At 37.9% G+C, this 22,749-nt stretch overlaps 1 protein-coding gene across 2 annotated transcripts in view; it reads left to right on the forward strand.

Annotated features, from left to right (window-relative positions):
* NWD2 (NACHT and WD repeat domain containing 2) overlaps nt 1–22,749 on the forward strand; it is a 175,609-nt gene that overhangs the window by 53,440 nt on the left and 99,420 nt on the right. For both annotated transcript variants that reach the window (XM_058546865.1, XM_058546864.1), the window contains one exon: nt 16,813–16,901. In XM_058546865.1, coding sequence (XP_058402848.1) covers nt 16,813–16,901 — 89 coding nt within the window. The remainder of the gene's footprint in view (nt 1–16,812; nt 16,902–22,749) is intronic.

Genomic DNA, 22,749 nt, shown 5'->3' on the forward strand with positions numbered 1-22,749 from the left:
ATGTTTATTTGGAGGATTGCATTAACAGTGTGTAGTGAAAGATTTATATGAAGAATGAATATTTGCTTTTACTAACAATGTTAAGGATTTAAAGTGCTTTCTTATTAATGTGGAATAAGCCTTCATCTATTATGCCCACCAACTGTTGCAAGCCATCATTGGTTAGTACTTAAAAAATGTTAAGCCTGGGACACTGTGCATTAAAAAAAAAAAAGATTCAGACTTCAGAAAACGAGAGAGGCCTGTCAGTGAACATTCTTCTCTATTCTAAACTAATGAAAAGCACAGTTAAGGATTATAGGTAAATGTCAGAAGACAGGTCAAAAGCGTTCCCCCAGTCACAGGAAGTCTTTCCTCCCCCATACGGCCTTGCAGAGAGCAAGGCTTTCTGTGTGGTCAGGTGAGGGAAAGTAATGGAAAGGAACCACAGAGTTAATGCAATAAGACAGGTATGAGAGCTTCCAATTTTGTTGTTGTAACACATGATCCCTAATGTCCCCAGGGCTTCCACACAGATTGGAAGAGAACATATACAACAGTTTGGGAATCAGCATTATGCTCTTGACAGTTTTGTCTTTGGTGTACCACTAAACTGGCAGTTGATGCTATGCCATTTCAGAGAAATCCTTGGTCCCAGAGACCACAACCTAGTATGGACTTCCCAGGACTGTCAGCTTTTATAAGCCCCACACCCTCAAGCCCCAAGTACTCATTTCCTGCCCCTGCAGGCGTCACTTCATACTGACTTGGATCAGCTGAGAAGGATGTGTCCCAGGCCTCAAATGTCCATCTCACCTATTGCTTATTCATAAGATGGCAGCAGCAAGCGAAGGGAGGAGGTGGACAGCACTGACGAAGATATGGCTTCTGCCTTTTTCTCTATGTTCCAGATATTCCCGTGAAGTGGATTGTGGGTTTGTCTATGACAAGTTTGATTTAATTTGATAGGTTTGACTATTTTTAAGGATGTCAGACCTGTTTCATGATTGATGAAATATATGGGAATCGTTTGTTAAGACACCAAAGAAGAGAGTCAGCAACAAAGTCAGAATATTAGAGTTACACAGGTCTTAAAAGATCATCCAATCAGAGTATTCCATAGGTGCTTCCATTGCAGCAAATGATCCTGCAGCCTGTGTTTGGATACCTCCAGTAGCAGCAAATCCATCTTTTAGAGCAGCCCATTCAATCTGGAAAACTCCATCCATCTAGTCACATTTTTCTCTCATTTTGGATTGAAACTGTCTCACTGAAACCTGTCTGCTGCTCTTTACTCAGTGCATGTATTTTAATAGCCTAGGCCAAAACAAAGGCAGGTTTCACTGAGTGCCCCATTCGTGATTCATTAGCCTTGATTCTGCTTTTCTTCCTTATAATTATTTCATCCTCATTTGTTACGGGTTAGGCACAAAATCTGGCTCCTCCTTTGCTCTGCTTGTGACGTCAGTTATCTACTGTGTAACCCGTAATTTCCATAACTTCATCTCCTACCCTGACGTGGCCTTCATCAATTCCTGCCACGTCTCTAAGGCATTTCTGAGACAACCTTTCAAACCTATAATATCCTGAATTAAATAGTATCTTCCCTCCCAGAACAACTCCCTTGCCCAATGAATATAATTTGTTTTATTTTACTACCATTTTTCTAATCTTCAGATGGAAAGTATATTTGTTAACTTTTTATTTTGATAATACAGGCAATCCTCATTATTCACAGATTCAATATTTTTGACTTTGTCCACTCACTGAAATTGATTTGTAACCCCAAAATCAATACTCGCTGATGGTCATGCATGGACATCTGCGAAGCAGTGAAAAATTTGAGTCACCCAGCATGCACAGTTTCCTGCTGAGGTCTAACAAGGGGATGCTCTGCCTTCTTGTTTCAGCTCTCTTACTGTAAACACGTGTTCTTTTCGTACTCTATTTTGTGCTACGCTTTTCACATTTTTAAGTTTTTTCTTGGTGATTTTGCTATGTAAAATAGGCCCAGAGTACAGTGCTGAAGTGCCACATAGTGTTCCTAAGGACAGGAGGGCTGTGAAGTGCCCTCGGGAGAAAATCAACGTGCTAGATAAGCTTGGTTCAGGCACCAGGTATAGTGCCATTGACCGATGTTAATGAATCAACGATATATGTTAAATAAGATGTCTTTAAACAAAACAAACATAAAACAAGGTTATGTATTGACAGGTGGATGAAAATCTTGTGACTAGAGAATCCCAGGAACCTAACCATGTATTTCCCTTAGGAGCAGTGCTTCAGCATTCACGAACTGTGGTTCACAGCAATTTCGTAGAACATGACTGCAAATAATGAGAACTGACTGTAATTTTAGATTTAAAGAAAAGTTGCAAGAAGAGTAAAAAAATTTCTGTATGCCCTTCACCTATATTCCCCAAATGTTAGTGTTTTACCACATTTTCTTTATCCCTTTCTCTCTCTATGTATGTGTGTATACCCACATATAATTCTAACATATGTATATCCTTTGCATCTAAATGCTTCAGTGTGTATTTTGTAAAAATGAGAACGTTCTTACATAACCACAATATAATTATCAAAATCAGGAAATTACCATGAATTCAATACTACCTAATCTATAGCTCTTGTTAGGATTTACCAGTTGTTCCAATAATGCTGGCTCATGGGTTGCACTGAGCTCTCGTGTCTCTCTAGCCATCTTTAATTCGGTACATTCTTTAGTCTTTCTATTTCTTGACGTTAATGGTTTTGAGGAGTATACATCAGTTATCTTCTAGAATGTCTTCAGTGTGGTTTGTCTGATTTTTCCTTATGGCTAGATTTATATATGCTTTTTTTTGGCAAGAATGTTATAAAAGTGATGTGTTCTCCTCAGTACCTCATGTCAGGAGGAATATGATGGTATGTGCCAGGTTTCTCCACTACAAGGTTGTTGTTGATGTCCTCCAGCCAAAGAACGCCAGAAATACACGTGGTTGAACAAAGTTGGGCTTATGGGCTCACTGCAGTGAGAGAGAGTGCACCCCATGAAACTGTGGGGCATCCCAGTGAGAGGGTATTAGAAGCTGCTTATTAGCAGGTTTGGACTTGTGTTCGATTGTTTGGGGCGAGTTTTCAAGGAAGTGCAGTTTTGCTCTAGAGCGGGTGCTGTCAGAAAACAGGCAATTTCATTATTGGTTATGCTCGTAGTTTGTATCTAGGAGGCGGCAGAATGGAACAACACTAAACCTAAATTTGATGAAGATGCAGCAGTGACTCATGTCAGTAAGGAGAGGAGGATGTTCGGTTATTCTTTGTGGTTTAGACAGTATTCTTATTTTTTTCTGTCAGTGTGATAATGGAGTAGTTTTGTTTTCCATCACCATCACAGAGTGACCTTGTCTGATATTGGTGTTGAATAAAATTATTTACATTCACCAAGAGAACACCATACCCAGCTGTGAGAGCTGGGTTGGCTCCCGTTTGATAACAGTCAGGGGCTACTTTTTTCTTGTTTATTACTCTTTTTTCCCTTTGTAATTAATGTAAACATCCCTACTGAGGTAGGTAGATGGGTGGGTGGGTGGATGAAAGTATGGATGGATGGGAAGGGAGAGAGCTCTTCCTTACAATGAAAGTTAGTTGATAAACATAAATGATGGAAATAGAAAATCATTATATGCCAACTGTAATAATGGTTTCAGGCAAAGATCTTCAATGTGTGCTCTAACTAGTGGGTGAAAGGTTGAGGAACAAGAGGATATTTATATAGTCTCAAAGTATTTTCCTAGGAGATACCTATCAATTATATAAGGGAAAAATAGTTATTTTATAAAGTTGAAAAATTTCAATCACTCTGGTATGATGATGGTGGTGGTGGTGGTAGTGCAGCCAACTTTTACTTAGAAGTTACTATGTGAGGAGTACTTTACATTGATTTCATCCTGATGATGTAGACAGTGTGGACATTCTCTGAGGTTTATAAAGGCTTATGAACTAACCCTTGGACATGCCCGTTATGTTTAACCAAGCCAGTATTCAAACCCAGTATTCCTCTTAACAGCCATATTATGCCATTTTTTTCTCATGTATCTAATGTCACTCAGTTTCCTTTTAAATGTCTCTCCTTTGCGTGCTTTCTTTTTTTACTGCTGTAATCAAGGTATGAGTCTCTTCCTCTCATATATGGATTACTGCGGGTATTTCCAGACAATCCTCCCTATTCGGTTTCTTCTTTGTCAAGTCCGCCATACAAAATGTTTCCCTTGGTACCCTTCCCTAAGATCACATTTATCCCGTCATCCGCTCTGCCCACTTTGTCGAATCCAGACTCCTCATTTTGAAGACCCTCAGTCATTTGGTCCCAGTACCATAACTTGTTTTCCCTACTCCATTAGGAAATTTTGTTCACTGAGCCCTGCCCCTTTCTCTAAGAAGCCCCAGGTCTTTTTCTCCGTCTTTTTCTCCATCTTTTCCTCTCTAAAGAGAGAGGAAAGCTCTTTTTTCTCTTCTTTTTCTGAATTCTACTCATTTTCAAGTCATAGCTTCCCTAAAACCTTCACCAAATTGGGCCTCAAAACCAGTCTTGTGTCTAGAATGTGCTTCACTCAGTTTAACATGGAATCCTTTTCTGTTTTCTACAGGTACCTTAGTGGTGACTTTGTTTAAAATACAAGTTCCTTTGTGTTGGGGACCATGCAGTGTTTCCTTTGATTTCCTGACACCCAGCAGAGTGCCTGATACATGGTGGAGTCTGGGCACATGCAGGACTGGCTGATCGATGAATTGCTCTAAAGCAGACAGGTCAGCCAGGTGCAGGTAGATCCCTGTCAGTGAAGGGACAGCTGCCTTTTGGACATGGTGTGAAGGATGTTTTTCTTATGGTTGACTGAAATGTATGATGAATTACTTTTGTTCTGTATGCATTCTTTTCTTTTCTATTTGATTATGAGAAAGAATTGCTTTTACACCCCCAAATTGTCAGCACACAGAGGAACCTCGAAAGACTGTAACTGATAAATTAATTACAATGCCCGTACATTGTTCTCCAACAAACTGTGCTACTTCATGTTCCTCAAACACGTCATGCACTTGTTAAGCCTTCTTCGTTTTGCTCCTGCTGCTACCTCTTCTAGAAGATATTTCCCCCTTTCTACCTGGGAAAATCTTGTTTATATTTCAAGTCCTAACTTAATTGTCATCTTCTCTGGCAAACTCTCCCTGGTAATCAGACAAAATTAATTATTCCTGTCTCTGTGCTTCAGTAGCATTTTACTTATGCCTCTATTCTAGAACTTACTATGCATTATTGGGAATCCCATTCTTAGCTGACTGCTGTCTGTCCCCAATCTGTTGTGAGTGCTGAGGGCGGGGCTATGCCTTGTGTGGCTTTTATTTTGAAACGCTATAGCAACTAATAAATTTTAATGTGGCAAGCCCTTGTTGAGAACTATATGTGAGTGAAGTCATACTAGTGGAGTGTGAAATTCAAATTATATATTATTGAATGAGTAGATCTGAGATACCACATAGAGTTCCTACTGAGGGTTCTTTAAATAGACCTTAACATGAAAGGAAGAGAATAATTAGAGATGAATTATGCTAATTTGAAGACATTTTTTTCTTAAATTACAAAGAAACTGAAAACTCTGAAGTCACTAATTTTGCAGTAACTTCATTTACTGTGAATCATTTTGTAATAAATATGAACTGTTTTTTAAAAGAAAAATCTATTTTGTTATAATAAAGCACAAAGAAGTATTTAAGTTTCTTCAACAACATGCATAGTTATAACATTAGTATCTAGTTTAATGGCTACCCTAGAAATTTTAACAAGCAGACTGAACAAAGAATAAAGACATTCAAAACATTGGTTTTCATTTTAATTCTCATCACCCCTGATATACATGCTATTTTATCTAAGATTTTAATTCTATCATTTTTAACCCCATAAATGAAACATTATTTTATGCAACTAATTTCTTTTAGGTTTAGCTATATATTTACCAGTTTCTTTGCACACCAATACTTTTTGCATCTCAAACTTTACATTTGGGACAATTTTTCCTTACCTGAAAAATATCCTTTAGAATTTCCTTCTAAAGAAAGATGGGAGGAAACTCACTTTTTGTTTTTCTAAAAATATCCTCTTTTGCCCTTTTTCTCAAAGATAATTTTGTTGGCTGTTGTAGACTGACAGCTGATTATCTCTCAGCATAGTGAAGATAATATTCTACAGTCTTTTGGCTTCTACTGTTGCTAGTGCCAAGTGAGCTTAAAATATAATTGTCATTCTCTTGTAGGTAATTTGTCTATTTTCTCTGGCTCTTTTAAGATCTTCTCTTGCTTTTGGTGTTCTTCATTTTCACTATGAAGTGGAATTTCTATATTTATGTGGAATTCTTTATATTTATCACACCTGGAATTTGTTGGCCTTCCTGAATCGAGGACTGGTATCTTTCAACAAATCTGGGAAATATTCAGCCATTATTTCTTTAAGTACTGCCTCTCCCTGATCCTTTCTTGTCCATCCTTCTGGAACTTGAAAGATGTATGTTAGATTTCAGTATATTATCCATATCTCCTAACCTCCCATATTTTTCATTTCTTTGTCTCTCTGTACTACGTTCTGGATAATTTATTCATGTCTGTCGTTCTGATCACTCATCTTTTTCAGCTGTTTATTCCATTGAGTTTTAATTTAAATATTTTTCATTTCTAGAAATACTATAAAGTTCTTTTTTGAATCTGCTTTATTGTTTTTCTTGGTTTCTTGTTCCTATTGTTTTCTTCAATGCCTACTTTTATCCCTTTAAACAAATTAAGGACTTGTTTTGTATTCCAGGTAATTCCGTAGTTCTTTGTGGATCTGATTCTGCTGTTTTTTTATTGTTTGTTTTAGCTGGCTCTCACTCATCGTGCCTTATTTCCTTATGTGTTTATTGATTTTTGGTGTGTGTATGTGTGTGTGTGTGGCTTAATATTCCTTGGACCTTTCGAGTTGCTGGAATTCATTGAGGCATTGTTAGAAAGTATGGTTCTCAGGCACCAGGGGTCACTACGAAAACAGGACTATTTTAGAATAAATTATAGGCTTGAAATTGATCAGACCTTAAATAGGATACATTTGCACTGCTAACCTGCAGGAGGCCCAGCTTGTGATTACAAATATCAAGGAGATTGTTTTTTCTTCTACCTAATGGGAATGTTATGGCAGCAAGTTTTCTTGCTGATGAAGATTTATTTCTGATTCACCCTCACACTGAAGATACAGCTCTTTGAGGTCATGGCCCTTTTGAGGTTTTCCTGTTAGACTCATCACTCTGAGTGGGGCTCTATGCTTTGTCTCCAATCTACCACGCAACCACAGAAGACAAAATCAACCCTGGAAGTCCCCAGGGTTTAACAGAAAATAATCAGAAGCTGGCCTCAGGGATCCCTTATTTTCCGAGATTCCTGCTTTCACTGTGCCTTGGGCCTCTCTGCACTGCTTAGTTTTATTCCCACTGACACATTTAAAAAGATATATTTCAAAATACTTCATGCTATATTTTAGTTGTTTTTGGTGTGATATTTATGCAGGGTGTTTTTTTCCTCAGTATTACCAGAAACAAGTCTAGCATTGTTCTTTTATAGTTTACTCTTTTTTCCTAAAATGTATTGAGGTATAGAAATAATACAGTTAGTGAATTCCTACTGGAAGCTTTTAAGAGTATTTTGATAGGCGGATGATATTTTTTAAAAATAAAGAAATTTATATTTTCACAATTATTTTCCCTAAAGTTTTGAAAAATATCTAGAAAATGTAATCATTTTAAGAAATATGATGTGGGGCAAGATATCATGATTGTTGTAGCTACTTTACTATTAATCTTTCAGTACTGGAAATTATCGTAAATTAAAATATATGCTTTAATCTTTGATCCCCCAATTGTTTGATAGAATAATTGCAAACATTCATTGAGCATTTACCATATGCCAGGTGTTGTTTAAAGACTCCATTTAAACTTCACAACCTCAGAACATTGATACTAGTAATGGTGATGCCATGTGACAAATAAAAAAAATTGAGACCCAGCAAAATGTAGTCATTTGCCCAAGATCACACAGCTAGTGGGTGAAGGAGCTGGGATTCAGATATAGGGAGTTTGTTTCCAGAACCACACTCAGTCCCTCCACTGTCTTCTCTGATACCAGTTGGCGTACCTAACAACAGGTAATGAGCAAGATTGACCAAGGTGTGCTTTATATTTCATTTAAATAGTGGTACTCAAAAAATAATTGCGAAGTGTGCTGGGATTTTCGTAGGATTGTGTTGGATCTATAGATCAATTTGGAGAATCTCAAGCCTGTAACTGATGAGGATTGCCATTCTAACAATACTAAGTCTTCCAGTCCATGGAAATGAAATGTCTCTCCATCTAGATCTTTCTCTCAGCAAGTTTTTATAGCTTACAATATATGCCTTGCATTTCTTTTGTTAAATTTATTTTTCAGTGTCTTATTATTTTAATGCTATTGTAAGTGCAGTTGTTTATTTTATTTTTGGATTGTTCATTGTGAGTGTAAAGAAAATACCATTGATTTTGTATAGTCTATCCAACGGCCTTGCTGAACTCATTTATTGTTGTATTTTTTCTCTAGATTCCTCAGGATTTTCTACATACAAAGTCTTGTTATCTGAGAATAAAAATGGTTTTATTTTCTCCTTTCCAATCTAGACGCCTTTCTTTTTAGATTTTTACTTCACTGCACTGACTAAAACCTCCAGTAAAATGTTGACTAGAAGTGACAAGAAAGTGTTCCTAATCATAGGTGGAAAACATTCAGTCTTACACCACGAAGCATGGTGCTAACTGTAGGGTTTTGTGTAGATGCCCTTTATCAGTTCCTTTCTGTTCAGCATGGCTGATTTTATCCTGAACTGGTGTTTGATTTTCTCAGATGTTTTTTCTGCATCTATGGAGCGATCCTATGGTTATGTCCTCTATTAATGTGGCATATTACATTAATTGATTTTTAGATGTTAAACTAACCTCTGATTCTTGTAATAAAACCCACTTGGTCATAGTGTATATGTTGCTGGACTCAGCTGGCTAGTATTTTGTTAAGGATTTTTGTGTCTATATTCATGAGGGATATATTGGTCTGTAGTTTTGTGTTTTTTCTTTTGATGTCTTTGTCTGGCTTTGGGTTTAGGATAAGATAGACTTAAAAAGTGTGTTGAGAAGTGTTCCTTCTACTCTGTTTTCTGAAAGTGTTTATAAAGGAGTGTTTCTTCTTTAAATATCGATATAATTTACCAATTAAACACTCTGGGCTGGTGATTTTCTTTGGGAAGATTTTTAATAACTAATTCAAATTTTTCTTACTTGTTACAGGTCTCTTCAAATTTTCTTTTTCTTCTTGAATCAGTTTCAATAATTTGTATGTTTCTAGAATTTGTTTGCTTAATCCAAGTTTTCTAATTTGTTAGAAATAAAGTTATTGTTCATAGTATACCCTTATAATTTTTTTAAACTTCTGTAGTGTCAGTATGCTACCTGGCTCCTCTTTCATTTCTAATTTTGATAATTTGTCTTCTCTCTTTTTTTCTTGGTCAACCTGGCTGAAAGTTTGTAAATTTTATTGATCTTTCCAAGAACCAACTTTTTTACTTTATTGATTCTCTTTGTTTTTTTCTTTTTTCAGTTTTCTATTTCATTGATTTCCACTCTTATCTTTATTTCCTTCCTTCAGCTTGCTTTAGGTTGAGTTTGCTCTTCTTTTTCTGGTTTCTTAAGGTAGAATCCAAAGTTACTGATTTGAGACCTTTCAACTCTGCTGTCAGTGTTTAAAGATACAGATTTCCTTCTAACCACTGCTTTAGTTGCATTTGGTAATGTCTTTATTTTACCCTCTTTTTTCAGTTTTATTGAGGTATAATTGACAAAAGTAAATTGTATATATTTAAAGTATACAATTTGATGTTTTTGATATACATATAGATTGTGAAATAATCACCACAATCAAGCTAATTTACATATTCATCATCTCACATAGTTTTTTTCTTTTTCTTTTCTTTTTTTTTTTTTTGTGGTTAGAGCACTTAAAATCTACCCTCTTGGCAAATTTAAAGTGTACAATTTTACAGTATTGTTAACTGTAGTCACATTGCTGTGTGTTAGAGCTCCAGAACTTATTCATCTTGTGTAACTGAAACTTTGTACCCTTAGACCAACATCTCCCCATTTCTCCCTTCCTCCAGCCCCTGGCAATCACCGTTCTCCTCTCTGCTTCTATGTGTTTGACTATTTTAGATTCTACATACAAGTGAAATCATACAGTAATTGTCTTTCTCTGTCTGGCTTATTTTACTTAACATAATGTCTCCCAGGTCTTTTTTTACATAGTTTTGTTGGATATAGAAATTCTTCGTTGACATTTTTTTCAGTACTTTGTCTATGTCATTCCATTGCTATCTGGCTTGCATTTCTTCTGATGAGAAGTCAGCCGTTAATTGTATTTTTCCCCTGTGTGTCGTGAGTCATTTTCTCTTGCTACTTTCAAGATTTTCTCTTTATCTTTGTTTTCAGCTGTTTGACTGTGTGTCTAAATGTAGATCTCTTAGTGTTTATGGGTTCTTTGAATTTCTTGGATGTGTAGATTAATGTTTTCCATTAAATTTGGGACATTTTCAGAATTATTTCTTCAAATTTATATCCTTTCTCTTATCCTTCTGGGACTCCCTTTACATATTTACCACTACAGTTGATGTTGTCCCACAGGTTTCTGGGGTCTTATTCATTTTTCTTTATTCTTTAAACATGGTTACCCTAAGTTCTTTGAATATATTTGTAATAGCTGTTTTGAAGTCTTTGTCAGCTAAATCCAACATATGAACCCACTTGGACAATTTCTATTGACTGTTTATTTCTCCTGAATGTGTGTCACATTTTACTGTTTCTTTGTATATCTTATATTTTTGTTGAAAACTGGACATTTTAGGTAATAAATTATAGCAAATTTAAATTCTTATTTTTACCTCTGAGTGCTGTTTTTTAATTTGTTTCTTTGTTTGTGTTTTTTGGTTTGTTTAGTAACTTGCCTTGGACTAAATCTGTGGAATCTGTTACCCACAGTGTGGGCTGCTGCTGTCTCTGCCCAGTTATTTGATGATGATGATGATGATGATGATGATGATGATGCCTGCCTTTCTAGGGGTCACCCACTTGTCTGCATACCTTAGTGTCAGTTAGTGATGTGTCAGAATTTAGTCAGTGTTTAAGTCTGTCCCAGCTTTTACTTTCCACCAAGCCTTCTCATGTTTTCACTGCCATGTACCAGGCTGAGAGTGAGCCAGGAATATGTGGATAGCTTTTAGTCTCTCTTGTGTTTGTGGGTAGCCTTCCCATCAGCCAGGAATTTGCAGAGAGCTTATCAAAGCCCTCCATGGCTGTTGATTTCCTTGATCTCCTTGTTAAATTTGGATGAAGCCACAGACTAACTGAACCACTGGGCTTCCCCATTTGTCTACCTCTGAGATCACTACAGCTACTAACAATGCTGATGGGCATGGAGTTTTCCCATGCTCAGCTCCAAATCAAGTGAGTCATCTCTGGCAATGAAGTTGTTGATGTTTACAGCTTGACTTTATCTGAGATGGAGGGGAGAGCTAGGGCTGGTGGAGGGAGGATAGGAGAAGTCTCAGGCAAGAATCCCATAGACTCCCACTGTTTGTACCCAAGTTCAGTTGTTTTTCATGAATAATCACTTCCCAATTTGTTTTATGCCTTTGGTCTTTGGTTGATTTACAGAGCATTAAGATGCTTATTTTGACAATTTTGTCTAATTTTATTATTGCTTATTGGGAAGAGGATCTGCTAAGCTCTTCACTGTGTCACACTCTGTCATATATTTTGTAGCATCACCACAGATTCACACATGATTATTAATGCTGTCAATATAGTCAACTATTATTTGAAAATGACATTGGATTTTTATTTATGTTAGCTTTATGGAGATAAATTAATTCTTTAGTTGGGTTTAATTAATGTTTTCATTATGATAGCATCTATTTGCTCATTCATTTCTTGAGTACTAATATGCTCTAATTTCTGTGATGTAAAGATGTATGAAAAAGTTCCTGGCTTCCATGCATTCCCAAGTATAGTTGAAGAGACAAACTAAAAATAAATAATTATAATAAAGTACAATACATGATGTTATATAGGGGTGAGCAGAGTGCTGCGGGGTGTCTTGGAGAGGGCGTGCCTGTCTCTGACTAGTAAGAATTCACAAAGTTTGCTGCCTTTGATTGGGACTCGGAAGGGTCGGAGTCTGCCGAGCAAAGGGGATGCAATAGATAGGGAATTCTGAGCATGGAAAGCAGTATGTGTGAAGACGAGGCTCAAGTTCAAGTAGTTTCTGGAAAACACTCTGGAGGGTACATGATGAAGAGCAGTAGAAGATGAAACTTAGCTAGAAGATAACATTTACATCTGCTGAACATTCTAGCCTTCATCCGCTGGGCCACCAGATGCCATCCAACGTCTTTAATGATCAGATTAGTTTTCACTTTTGTCTTGTCTTGGGGTTAATCTCCGGCAGCTCTGTGGAACATCAGACTGCGATGAGGAGGGACACTTTACAGGTCAATCAAACAGGAGATTTGGACCCTCGGAGTTGAGAGATAGTGAGTGCAAAACAAAGAATGGCCAAATTCAAAAGATGTTTATGATATAATGGACAGAATTTGGTGATATTGAAATAAGGAAGGGTGAGTGTGGCTAGTTGGGCACAGACTTAGAGGGTGTGAAGAGGAAACAGCCTCTGGGATGCCACCAAATAAGAAATCAACCCAAACAACAAAAACCAGATATGATGTCCAGACGAATCATTAGCTGAGGGGCCAGGTAAGAGGGAGAATCCAGGCAAGAGGGAACATACAGAAACCTGGGAGACCAGGGTGGAACCACAGTTGCAGCAGAGGATGTGTGGTGGATCGTAAATAAACTTTCTGAGCTGCCAAGAGCAAAACGACTTAATCTTATGTCCGTGGCCTTAAGGTTGGGTGGGGTAGGGGCAGTAAGAGGTCCCAATCCAACATGGTCATTTTGGCACTCTTTTATTTTTAATAAAAATTTGGAATTAATCTAAACCTTTCTTGAAGTAGGATAATGGTATTGATTAATAATTCTCCCCCAACTAATGTTCTTCCTGTGGGTAACTCAGACATGCACAGAGACCTTCATTAACTCTGAAATCATTGAGGAGTTATTTAGAAAGCAACTCCTTAAAAACCCAGTAGTTAGTGCTGCCAAAGTGTTAATGCACCTTTTCAAAGCATTAAGGAGCTGGCCAGACACAAATGGATTCAATGACTGTGTATAAAGAATAAATGATGACGTGCCTTGTCTCTGATCTACACTTTTTTAAGAGGTCTCTTTTTATCTGTGACGTTCTGTGACTTAATTTTTCCTGCTCATGACATTCTAATGTTTTTTAATTGCCAACCATCCGGATTTGCTGTCGGTATGAATCAGGTTTTTTTAATATAATTAAGCCAGCTTATCTGTCACCCACCGTAATCCATTCTATCTTAATTACTTTTCCATTTCCAGAGCCAATCACCATAATTAACACAAATATAGAAAAATCTGAGTCATTTTTATAAGTATTAACACAGAATGCCTGTCCGATATATGCATACACTTTCTTCACATTTTTAGGAAGGTTCAACATAACTTGGTAAAATGAATTAGTATTCTGCCAGAAACACAGAAAACAGAAATCAGTATTTCAGTTCATTCACTTACTTCATGAAACCAACTTTCTACACCCCATTATTTGTTTCCCAGCATTTCATATGGTCTTGATTCTATATCCATGCAATGACAAATTGTAAAATAGGAAACCTTTCTGTGTGTGGAGGTAATTGCAGGGAAGCATTATCTGTCAGCTCACTTCTGTTGCTGTTGCGTGTGTGGGTTTTCTCATTCACTCATTCCTTAATTGAGTGCGAATCTAATCCCTGGGAATGCAGCAGTGAATGAGACAAAGGAAGGTTCTGACTCCTTTTCAGCTCATAGTGCAGTGGGGGAGACAGATAGTAAACGAATACCAACAATAGTGATGAGCAGTGTGCAAAGAATTTAAAGAAGGTGATGTGCTAGAGAGTGGTTCTTGGCTGGAGGGCTCAGAGAAGGCCTCTCTGAGGAGGTGGCATTACAGCCGACATGAATGATAGGAGATGCCATGAGATGATCATGGGACTAAGCATTCCAGGAGGAAGCCATAGCTAGAGCAAAGGCCACAAGTGGGAATGTGACCCAGGAACCAAATGAACGCCAGTGCTGCTGGAGTCACATGAGCAGGAAAAGTGGTAAGAGACGAGTTTAGGGAGAGGGAGAACATTCAAGGGAAGGAGTGTGGATTTCATTTTCAGGAAGAGCTCCTGGAGGGTTTTAAACAAGACAGTGATGTGATCTGATTTACATTTTTAAAAAATCTGTCTGGCTGCTCTGTGGAGAGTGGATTGATGGGGGCAAGTACGGAAACAGGGAGACAGAATTCAGATGAGAGATGAGTTTGGCTTACACCAGAGGTGCAGAGAAGTAGATTAATTCAGGATTTGTTTAGAGACAGATGGAGCAAGGGAACTTACTGATGGGTTGACTGTTAAGGGGTGTATCCGTCAAGGATAACTCAGATTTTTTTTGTTTCATAAATACTAAGACTTCAGTGTCCCTTAACCATTCCATGAAGTTATTGCATTCATCATTTTCAAAGACTCATTCTTTGCACAGTTGCATATTTTCCATGGTTAGAGCAAACTATGGCATATGGCTTTCTAGATTCAAATCCGGGTTCTCCAACTTAGTAGTCAGATGACTTGGGCAAGTCTCTGAACCCCTCTATGTTTCAGTTTCTTCTTATAAAAAAATAGAATAATAATTTTACCTGTTTTGTAGGGATGTTGTCACAAGTGACTAAGAAAATACACACAGAAATACTTAGCACGCTACTAGACGGCAGTAAGCACTCAGTAAATGTTAGTAATTAGATACTATATTTCTGTCTTATCCTCCTTGCTGTCGCACATTCAGATCTCAATACCTAGTAATCAGAGTTACAAAAACATTTTTAAGAAACAAATAATGTCTGCTGCTTATTTTATAATTTTTTCATGTATTATTTTGATACTTTTTTTTAGAATGTCTTAATAATCGTTGTTTAATATATTGCCAACTTCCACATCTGGTAGTATTTGTTTATTTTTAACGTGACTTTTTAAATTTGGGTTTTAAACATCTATAGCCTTTTAGAAAGATTGAATATTATCAGCTTTATTGTGAAGTTGGTGTTTTTGGCCCTTAAAATTGGGTGAGGGAGGATGGGCATGTAATCCCAAGATTATATAAATCATGTAAAAGCTTAGTATACTGCCTCCACCAGTGCTATAACAGCACGTGGGCACTCCTCAGATGTCCCACTCCTCAGCTCTGTCCTCCTGCTTTCCCTGTGGACTTAGGTCCATGTTGGGTCTACGACTGGAAAAGACCCTATTCATTTGGGTCACAGGGTAATCTAGAAGACCTTGTATTGAACCTTTGATTTCCATGTAAAGACTGGTTCCTGACACTGTCAGGCTGCAGCTGTATTTCAGACTCCTGAGACTGGGTATTTGTGTCTCAAAATAAGCTTGAAAACTGTAGGAAAGTGGAGTAGGTCACCACAGCATATGGTTGAATTTGCATAGACAGATGTGCTTGAGAATAATAAGGAAATTCTTTTAAATTGGTTCCTTACTTAGAAATGTGGTATGCAAATGTTTCATAGTTATGGCTGGGATTGAGGTACATTTAGCAAATGGTACTTTTCATGAGATAACACATTAACCTAATTTTTAAAAGCTCGGTTTCTCATCTTTCACTGAAGTCAGTTGGGCAAGGCACAGCCTCTCTTTGCTGTAAGAATCTTGTGGTGTCATCATTGACGTGGAGCATTGTTCAGCACAGGTGGCTTTGGAATCCCTTTCTGTGCAAACATTCAACAGTGAATACATACATATTCTGTGGTTCTTCTGGTTTCAGGTTCTCTGTTTCTTGTATTTTTTTACTGACATGAATAATAAAAACGTTTTATTATGAAGTGTTTACACGGTGTGGCACATGTAAAATAGTTCCCTTCTCTGGTATAACAGGCAGGCCCTAAGCCCGATGGGAGACATTACTCAGTTAAAGCGTGGGCCAGTTGAATCTGCTGTGTGTGGAATCTGCTAGTTTTGGATGTTGGCTTCTCGTCCTTTGTCTCTCCTAATTGTTGTGCCGATAGCATGGATGCTGTACTGAATTTTGTAAAAGTTGCTTATTTCTAAATACTGTAGGAAATGATGATAAGAGTCTAGATTTTTTGGAAATCAATAACTAATTAATTAATCAATGCATGTGTGTGTTTTGAAACTTTTACACTTAATGGGGCTAAAACACCTGATAGCCCTACAATTTTTCCTTCTACCTCTTCCAAAGGCTATGTGGTAGTGGCTATGTAAGAGCCCATGTGAGAGTTTATGTGGGCATAAAGAATCGACTGTGAATTCTCAGCTCTGCCAGCACACACAGAACCGACCAGTGAGGCTCCCTTCTGTCTTGCAGGCTTCTTGTGTGTGCCTGGTGCGGGGATCTCTGCTCTCCCTGCTCTGTTAAGAGCAAGTCTCCCTCAGCAGTCAAATATCCCGACGTTTCACAATGCGGCACCCCAACGTGATTATATTAATGTTAATATTTATTTGTGAGCTTTCATTTTTTTTTCAGAAATATATATATGTGGACATAACTCACTTTCTATGTGTTTGTTTTTCTACCACAGACACGGGAGCAGAAAGACAGGCACTAAAAGAAAATGTGTATCCTAAATTGAGAGAATTCTGCAGAGAAAACTACGGATTAGAATTTCAGGTAACTTTGATATTAACTTCATTTTTAATTATGTCAGCTAAATAACTAATGTTTGTTTCTTGTCACAACTTGGGTGTTATAAAAGACAAGTTTTAAGGCCTGAGAAATTTCCTTTCGTTAAGTTTGGGTAAAAAGAAACACTGGAAGATGGAAATAAAATAGTCGTTTTTGATGTTTTGCACTTTTATGCTCTGTTTCTCCGACCCTACTTTGTGTTGGCTCATCTTTTTCTTTGAACCATGTTTATTTGCTTTTTTGATAATTTCCATTATTATGAAAGAGGTGAAGGTTGCTGAGCACCTGCCTTTAAACTATGGTCGCTAGAAATGTTTTGCATCTAAAAATTGGGACAAACTTTCTCACAAGTATTTCCTTTTAGCAGCCTGGCCAGTCTTTGCCTTCTGTCTTGCCTTTTAGTTTTTATTCATGTTGTAGAATGTCCTTTTTCCTGAGCATTTCAGGGATTTACCATTTACAAATATATATGTATATCAGCTTTTCAAGAGACAGTAACTTTGCATGTCATTGCTAAACTTCATGAACATCCTGGCATTTGTAGACACCATTGATTTTGCCACCTAATAGAAAAGTACTAGAAAACATTGGGCATGTCTTGGACATCCAGAAATTTAGAAAGTGAATGGCTCCTGCAACAGATAACGTTATTTAATCAGAATTTTTCAACCTCCTTTACAGTGGACATCTTAACTCTCCAGTGTCATCTTAACTACATGTTTACATTGTTAAGTGAGAAATATGTGCTAAAGGTTTGTGGTAGAAGAGTGCAAAATGCACCATTGTTAGTGGGAGAAAATTTCCCCCTTCGTTTATTTCCTCCTGAATAAATGTTTTATCTTTTTATACCTCATGATGCCTTCTAATATGATATATAAAATAACGTCTCAAAATGGCTTCAATCGCAGTGCATAGCATCGGTCAGCAGCAGGCCATTATGGCATACACATTGAATAGTTTCTCATAAGTCACCATTTACTTGATAAATTGTGAACCTAACTTAAATTCCTTGTTGTGAATTCAGCATTACCTTCTCCGAGGAATCTGGTTCTACTGATAACAGGGTTTCAACTGTCACAAGAATTCCAATCTGTCAAGATTCCCAAAGACTTAGACACTCCTTGGGGACTCGGTATAGAGGGAGAGGTGTTCAAGCATTTTAATCTTATCTTTGAGGTTATATGGGTTTGCATCGTTTTTGTCAGTAGAAGGAGGAAGTCGTTGAACTATACAATAGCCTCCATAAAACATGGTATTGATAGGATCAGCTGAGGGAAAAAATGAAAAGTATATTTTCTAAATTATAAGTAGGCACAGGAGAAGACAGATAAAGCCAAAGGAAAACTGTAGAGGGCAAGGTCCATAGAATAAATTGATGGCAAGGGTCATTCTAGGCAGGTGCATTAGATGAGTCAATGAGATGCTGGACAGCAGTGGAAGCAGCACTGGGCAAAGAAGAGATGGAACTGAGCCCCAGCTCTCTACTGTGAGCAACTTAACCCACTGGTCCTTCAGTTCATTGGCTAAAATGGGAGTGGTGACAGCTTACACATCTGAGGTTGTGTTTAGAATAAAATAAAATATGCAAGGTTACATTTGCTTCCCACTTCTAAGCTTAACAAGAGCTCAAATATGTAATATATGAATCTTCTAAGAATATAGTTTTTAGTATAGTCTTTTCTGGTAGGTTGATTATAGATCTCCCGGAGGATGTGATTTCTAGAGAGACAATTCTCTTTTCTCAACCACAACAAAATGTGGTGCCAGAAGCTTCATGAAAAAACCAGTTTACCAGTATTTACCACTTTGCAGTATTCTGGATTCCATCTTTGGTTGTGCATTGAACCCAGAGGAAATGGATTTCCTAAAGTTACTTCAACGTACCAAGCTATTTCACGCCTTCGTGCTTTTGCTTATGTTGTTCTCTCCACCTACAATGCTTTTCAGTCTGGTTCTTCTCCTGCTTCACCTCCTACGTCCCACTCATTCTTAAGACTCTTCCTGTCCGATCTTACGTCATGCCCCTCCCCTCCTTGGCCACTGCCCTCCAGCTCTTGTCCTCCATTTGGTTCCTTGAACACTTCAAGCCCATTCCTCTTTAAGGATTTTGCCCTGGCTGTTCTCTCTCTGTAGAAAAGCTCACCTCCTCATCTTCACAGGGGTGCTTTCTCATTGTCCTTCAGTCTCCAATTAAATGTCACTTCTTAGAGATGCTTCCGTAATAAGCCAATCTCAGTTTCTCTCTTCTACATCAGCGTATTTTAGTTCTTTGCATCGCATATGTCAATAGGGCTTGCTTGTTGTCTTTCTCCCACTTGATTGTAAATTCTGCAGGAACAGAGACTTACTTGTCTGCTTTCATGACAGCTACATTCCTGGTCCTAGAATAGTGCCTGGCACTTAATAAAACTCCATAAGATGTGTTGATTGAATGACTAAATGCCTGCATGAGCATATGAATGAGTGAAGTCTCAGCCCAAACATTACTTGCTTAAGGAAGCTGCCTCTGATCCCCCCATCACTTCTAGGATATGCTATGTAACCTCCTCTTTGCTCCCCTAAGATCCTATGCATAACTCTTAATCATTTATCCAGTTCTTTCAAGAAGTATTTCTTGAGCATTGACCACATTCCAGTCAACATTCCCAGTGCTGAGAATACAGGAGCAAACTAATTGAACCCTCTTCTTGTGGAGCTTTCAATATTGTTGGGGGAAGCAGACAAGAAACAATAAATTCTAGTGATAATAAATGCATTTTATTGAGTAAATGCCTTGAAGAAAAGTAAAACAGGATAAGGGGCTGGGAATGCCAGGTAGACAGAGAAAGACTCAGCAATAAGATGAACTTTGAGCAGAAATCTGGAGAAAGTGATGGAGCAAGTCATGCAGATGTTTTGGGAGGAGAATTCCAGGCATATGCAACCAGGAAAACGGTCTGAGGTGGGAGCATGTTTAGAATATTCTAGGATCAGTAGAGGAGCCAAGTGTGAATGGAATGGAGTGAGTAAGGGAAATAATTTTAAGAGATGACATGAAAGTCAGATCACATGGGACCTTATGGGCCAAGATTAAGGACTTAGAATTTTACTGAATAAGAAGGGAAAGAGTGACATTATATGACTTATGTTTAAGAGATTCACTCAAGCTCTGTGAGGACACTAGAATGGGCATGGGGAGGAATGGTAAAGCAGAAAGATAGTACAAGTAAGATCATCATGGACCAGAGTGAGTGGTGGAGATGAGACATCTGGTTAGGTAAACTTTTCATCACCTGTCTATAAGGTCTAAAAGTTCTCAGGACTGGAATTGTGTCTTATTCAACTCATCCCAATGATTAGTCAAGTATCTGGCACATAGTAGGCCATTTAGTTACATCTTTGTTAAATTAAATGGATAGAATATGGAGTTATTTTAAGCAAGGCCATTGTATCTGTATGCCTGTTTGGCAAGCTTTTTTCTAGTGTTTCCTTTATTTTTCATTTGAGCTAAGATATTTAACGAAAATGCACCAGACTCTCTGATTACGTGAACTTCAATTAATTCTATGTGTAATATATGTAGGTTGATTGTTCAGAGATGGAAACAACTGAATGGAAAGAAAGTTAAGCCCACTCAGAGCAGAGAACACACATGGCTTCAGAAAAGGACAAGATGTTTAAATTATATGTTATTTGATTTGCCAGTGCTCAAGTGCCCACGGCTACAGAGAAGAGGATAGACAGGAAGAACAAGGGGAATAAATTGAGAAAAATAAAGACAGATTGGGCAAAAGCAGGTGGTGCAGGGCCCAATAAATAAAGGGCTTGTAATTATATCCACAGGTGTCATCCGTTCTTGCTGTCAGATGTTTCCTTTCCATTCTCACTGCCGAGACCCTAGTCTCACCCTCATTACTTCAAAAATTCGGTGAACAAAAGCATTTTAACTCATCTTGTACCCTGCTTACACCTAATCAGTTGCGAGTCCTTGAGGAAGAGACTAGTTCTTGTTTATTTTTAAGTCCCCAGGGCCTCGAAGAGTGTTTGACATTTAGTGGGGTTTAGTAAAAATGTGTTAGCAGAACTGCCTACACTATCACCCTCCTTGAGTTTTTCTGTACACCATCAGCAGAGTCATCTTCCTTAAATGTCATGTTGTCAATTGCTTTGCTTAAAAGCTTTTAATGGCTCCCTGCTGCCTACCGGGTCCCTCTTGAATATGACCCCAGCTGTCTCTCTAACTTCATCTCTCCTTCTTCCCAACATAAACACTCCATGCTAGTCAAGCCATTCTCGGCCTGTCCTTGGAGCACATCTTGCTGATTGCTCATTCCTGACTTGAAAATCTCATTCAGTATATCTGTTTCAATTCTGCCCTCTTACCAGAAATATCCTTTCTCCTCTACCACCAGTCCTTCAAAATCCAGCTCAAGGCCTAGCTTTCCCAAGCAGTCTTTTCCGCTTCCGAGATATCTCCCTCTTCTACTCTCTGAACTCTTATAAATCTGCCCACCAGCCCCTACTAGGACCCTGAGCCAGGAGTAAACCTGGTTAGGGCAGGGACCTCTGAAAGGAGCACTTGACTGATCTGGGCACTTAGGACACCTCCATTTTGAAAGCAATTTTCATTTGAGTCCATCCACTCAATTTAGTATCATTCCTTAACTATACCTTCTGATAGCCCACTTCCTTAGTGGGCATCTAGTGTTTGTCTCGCTTCATCTTAGTTACCAAACTTCATAAACCTGTTTCTTTTTCTTCACCTTTAACATCCAGTAAATCCCAAAGACCTGCGGATTCTACCTCCCTAAATATTTCTTCTTTCTGTCCCGTTTGTTCAAGTCGATATTGTCATTTTGACTATTGCAATAGATACCCTGCTGGTCTGTTTACCTTCATCTCTTCCTTCTCCTCTCCAGCATCAACCCTCTGCCCACCTTAACCACCTAGTCCATCCTGCACAGTATTGCTGCAGTGGTATTTCTGAAATACAGATCTGACTCTCTTTATTTACAGGATACATGGCATGCAAGGTTCTCTTTTCCACCCCTGTCTACCAGTGAGGGCTTGTCTGTCACCCTGCCCCACAGGCAGCCTGCTTTAGCCTTTCTAAACTACATTCAGTTCCCCAAACATGTTCTTCCTTTTCCCCAAGTCTTCACACCCACTGTGACCTATGTGTAGCGTGCCCTTAAATTGTCCCCCCATGAAAATGACTAGAAAATTTATACTCACTCTTTAAGAAACGGTGAACTTCTGTCTTTAAGATTCCATGATGCTTTAGTCTTAATCTTTAATAGTATTTGTCATATTGTTTTAATTACTTTTAAAATGCCCTTCCGCCACTAACTGGGAGCTCTCAGAGGTCAGAAATCATATTATTTATATCTTCATATCACCAGCATTTTTTTATAGTACCTGGCTCACTATATACATAAGTAGTGCTGGTTGATCGAAGTGAATTTATTGATTAAATGAATAAAACCCAGAAGCTGAGAGTCTAGACCAGTGCTAATGCAAAAGAAATAGAATGTGAGTCACAGGTAGAGCCACAAATGTAATTTTAAATGTTCTACTGACCTCATTTTAATAAGTAAAAGGAAACAGGTAAAACTTATTTTAATGATATATTTTATTTAAGCCATTATATCTAAAACATTATACTTTTAACATGTAATCAATATAAAAATTATTAATGAGGTATTTTCTAAATCTTCAAAGTCCAGTGTTTTTTTTACACTCACAAAACATCCCAATTTACACTGGCCATGTTTTGGGTGCTCGGCAGCCGTATGTGGCCAGTGGCTCCTGTTGGACTCTGCAGTTCAAGATGGGAGTAGCGTCAAGGTGAGGC

This window comes from Diceros bicornis, chromosome 8 (assembly GCF_020826845.1).
Source record: "Diceros bicornis minor isolate mBicDic1 chromosome 8, mDicBic1.mat.cur, whole genome shotgun sequence".
Taxonomy (NCBI): Eukaryota; Metazoa; Chordata; class Mammalia; order Perissodactyla; family Rhinocerotidae; genus Diceros; species Diceros bicornis.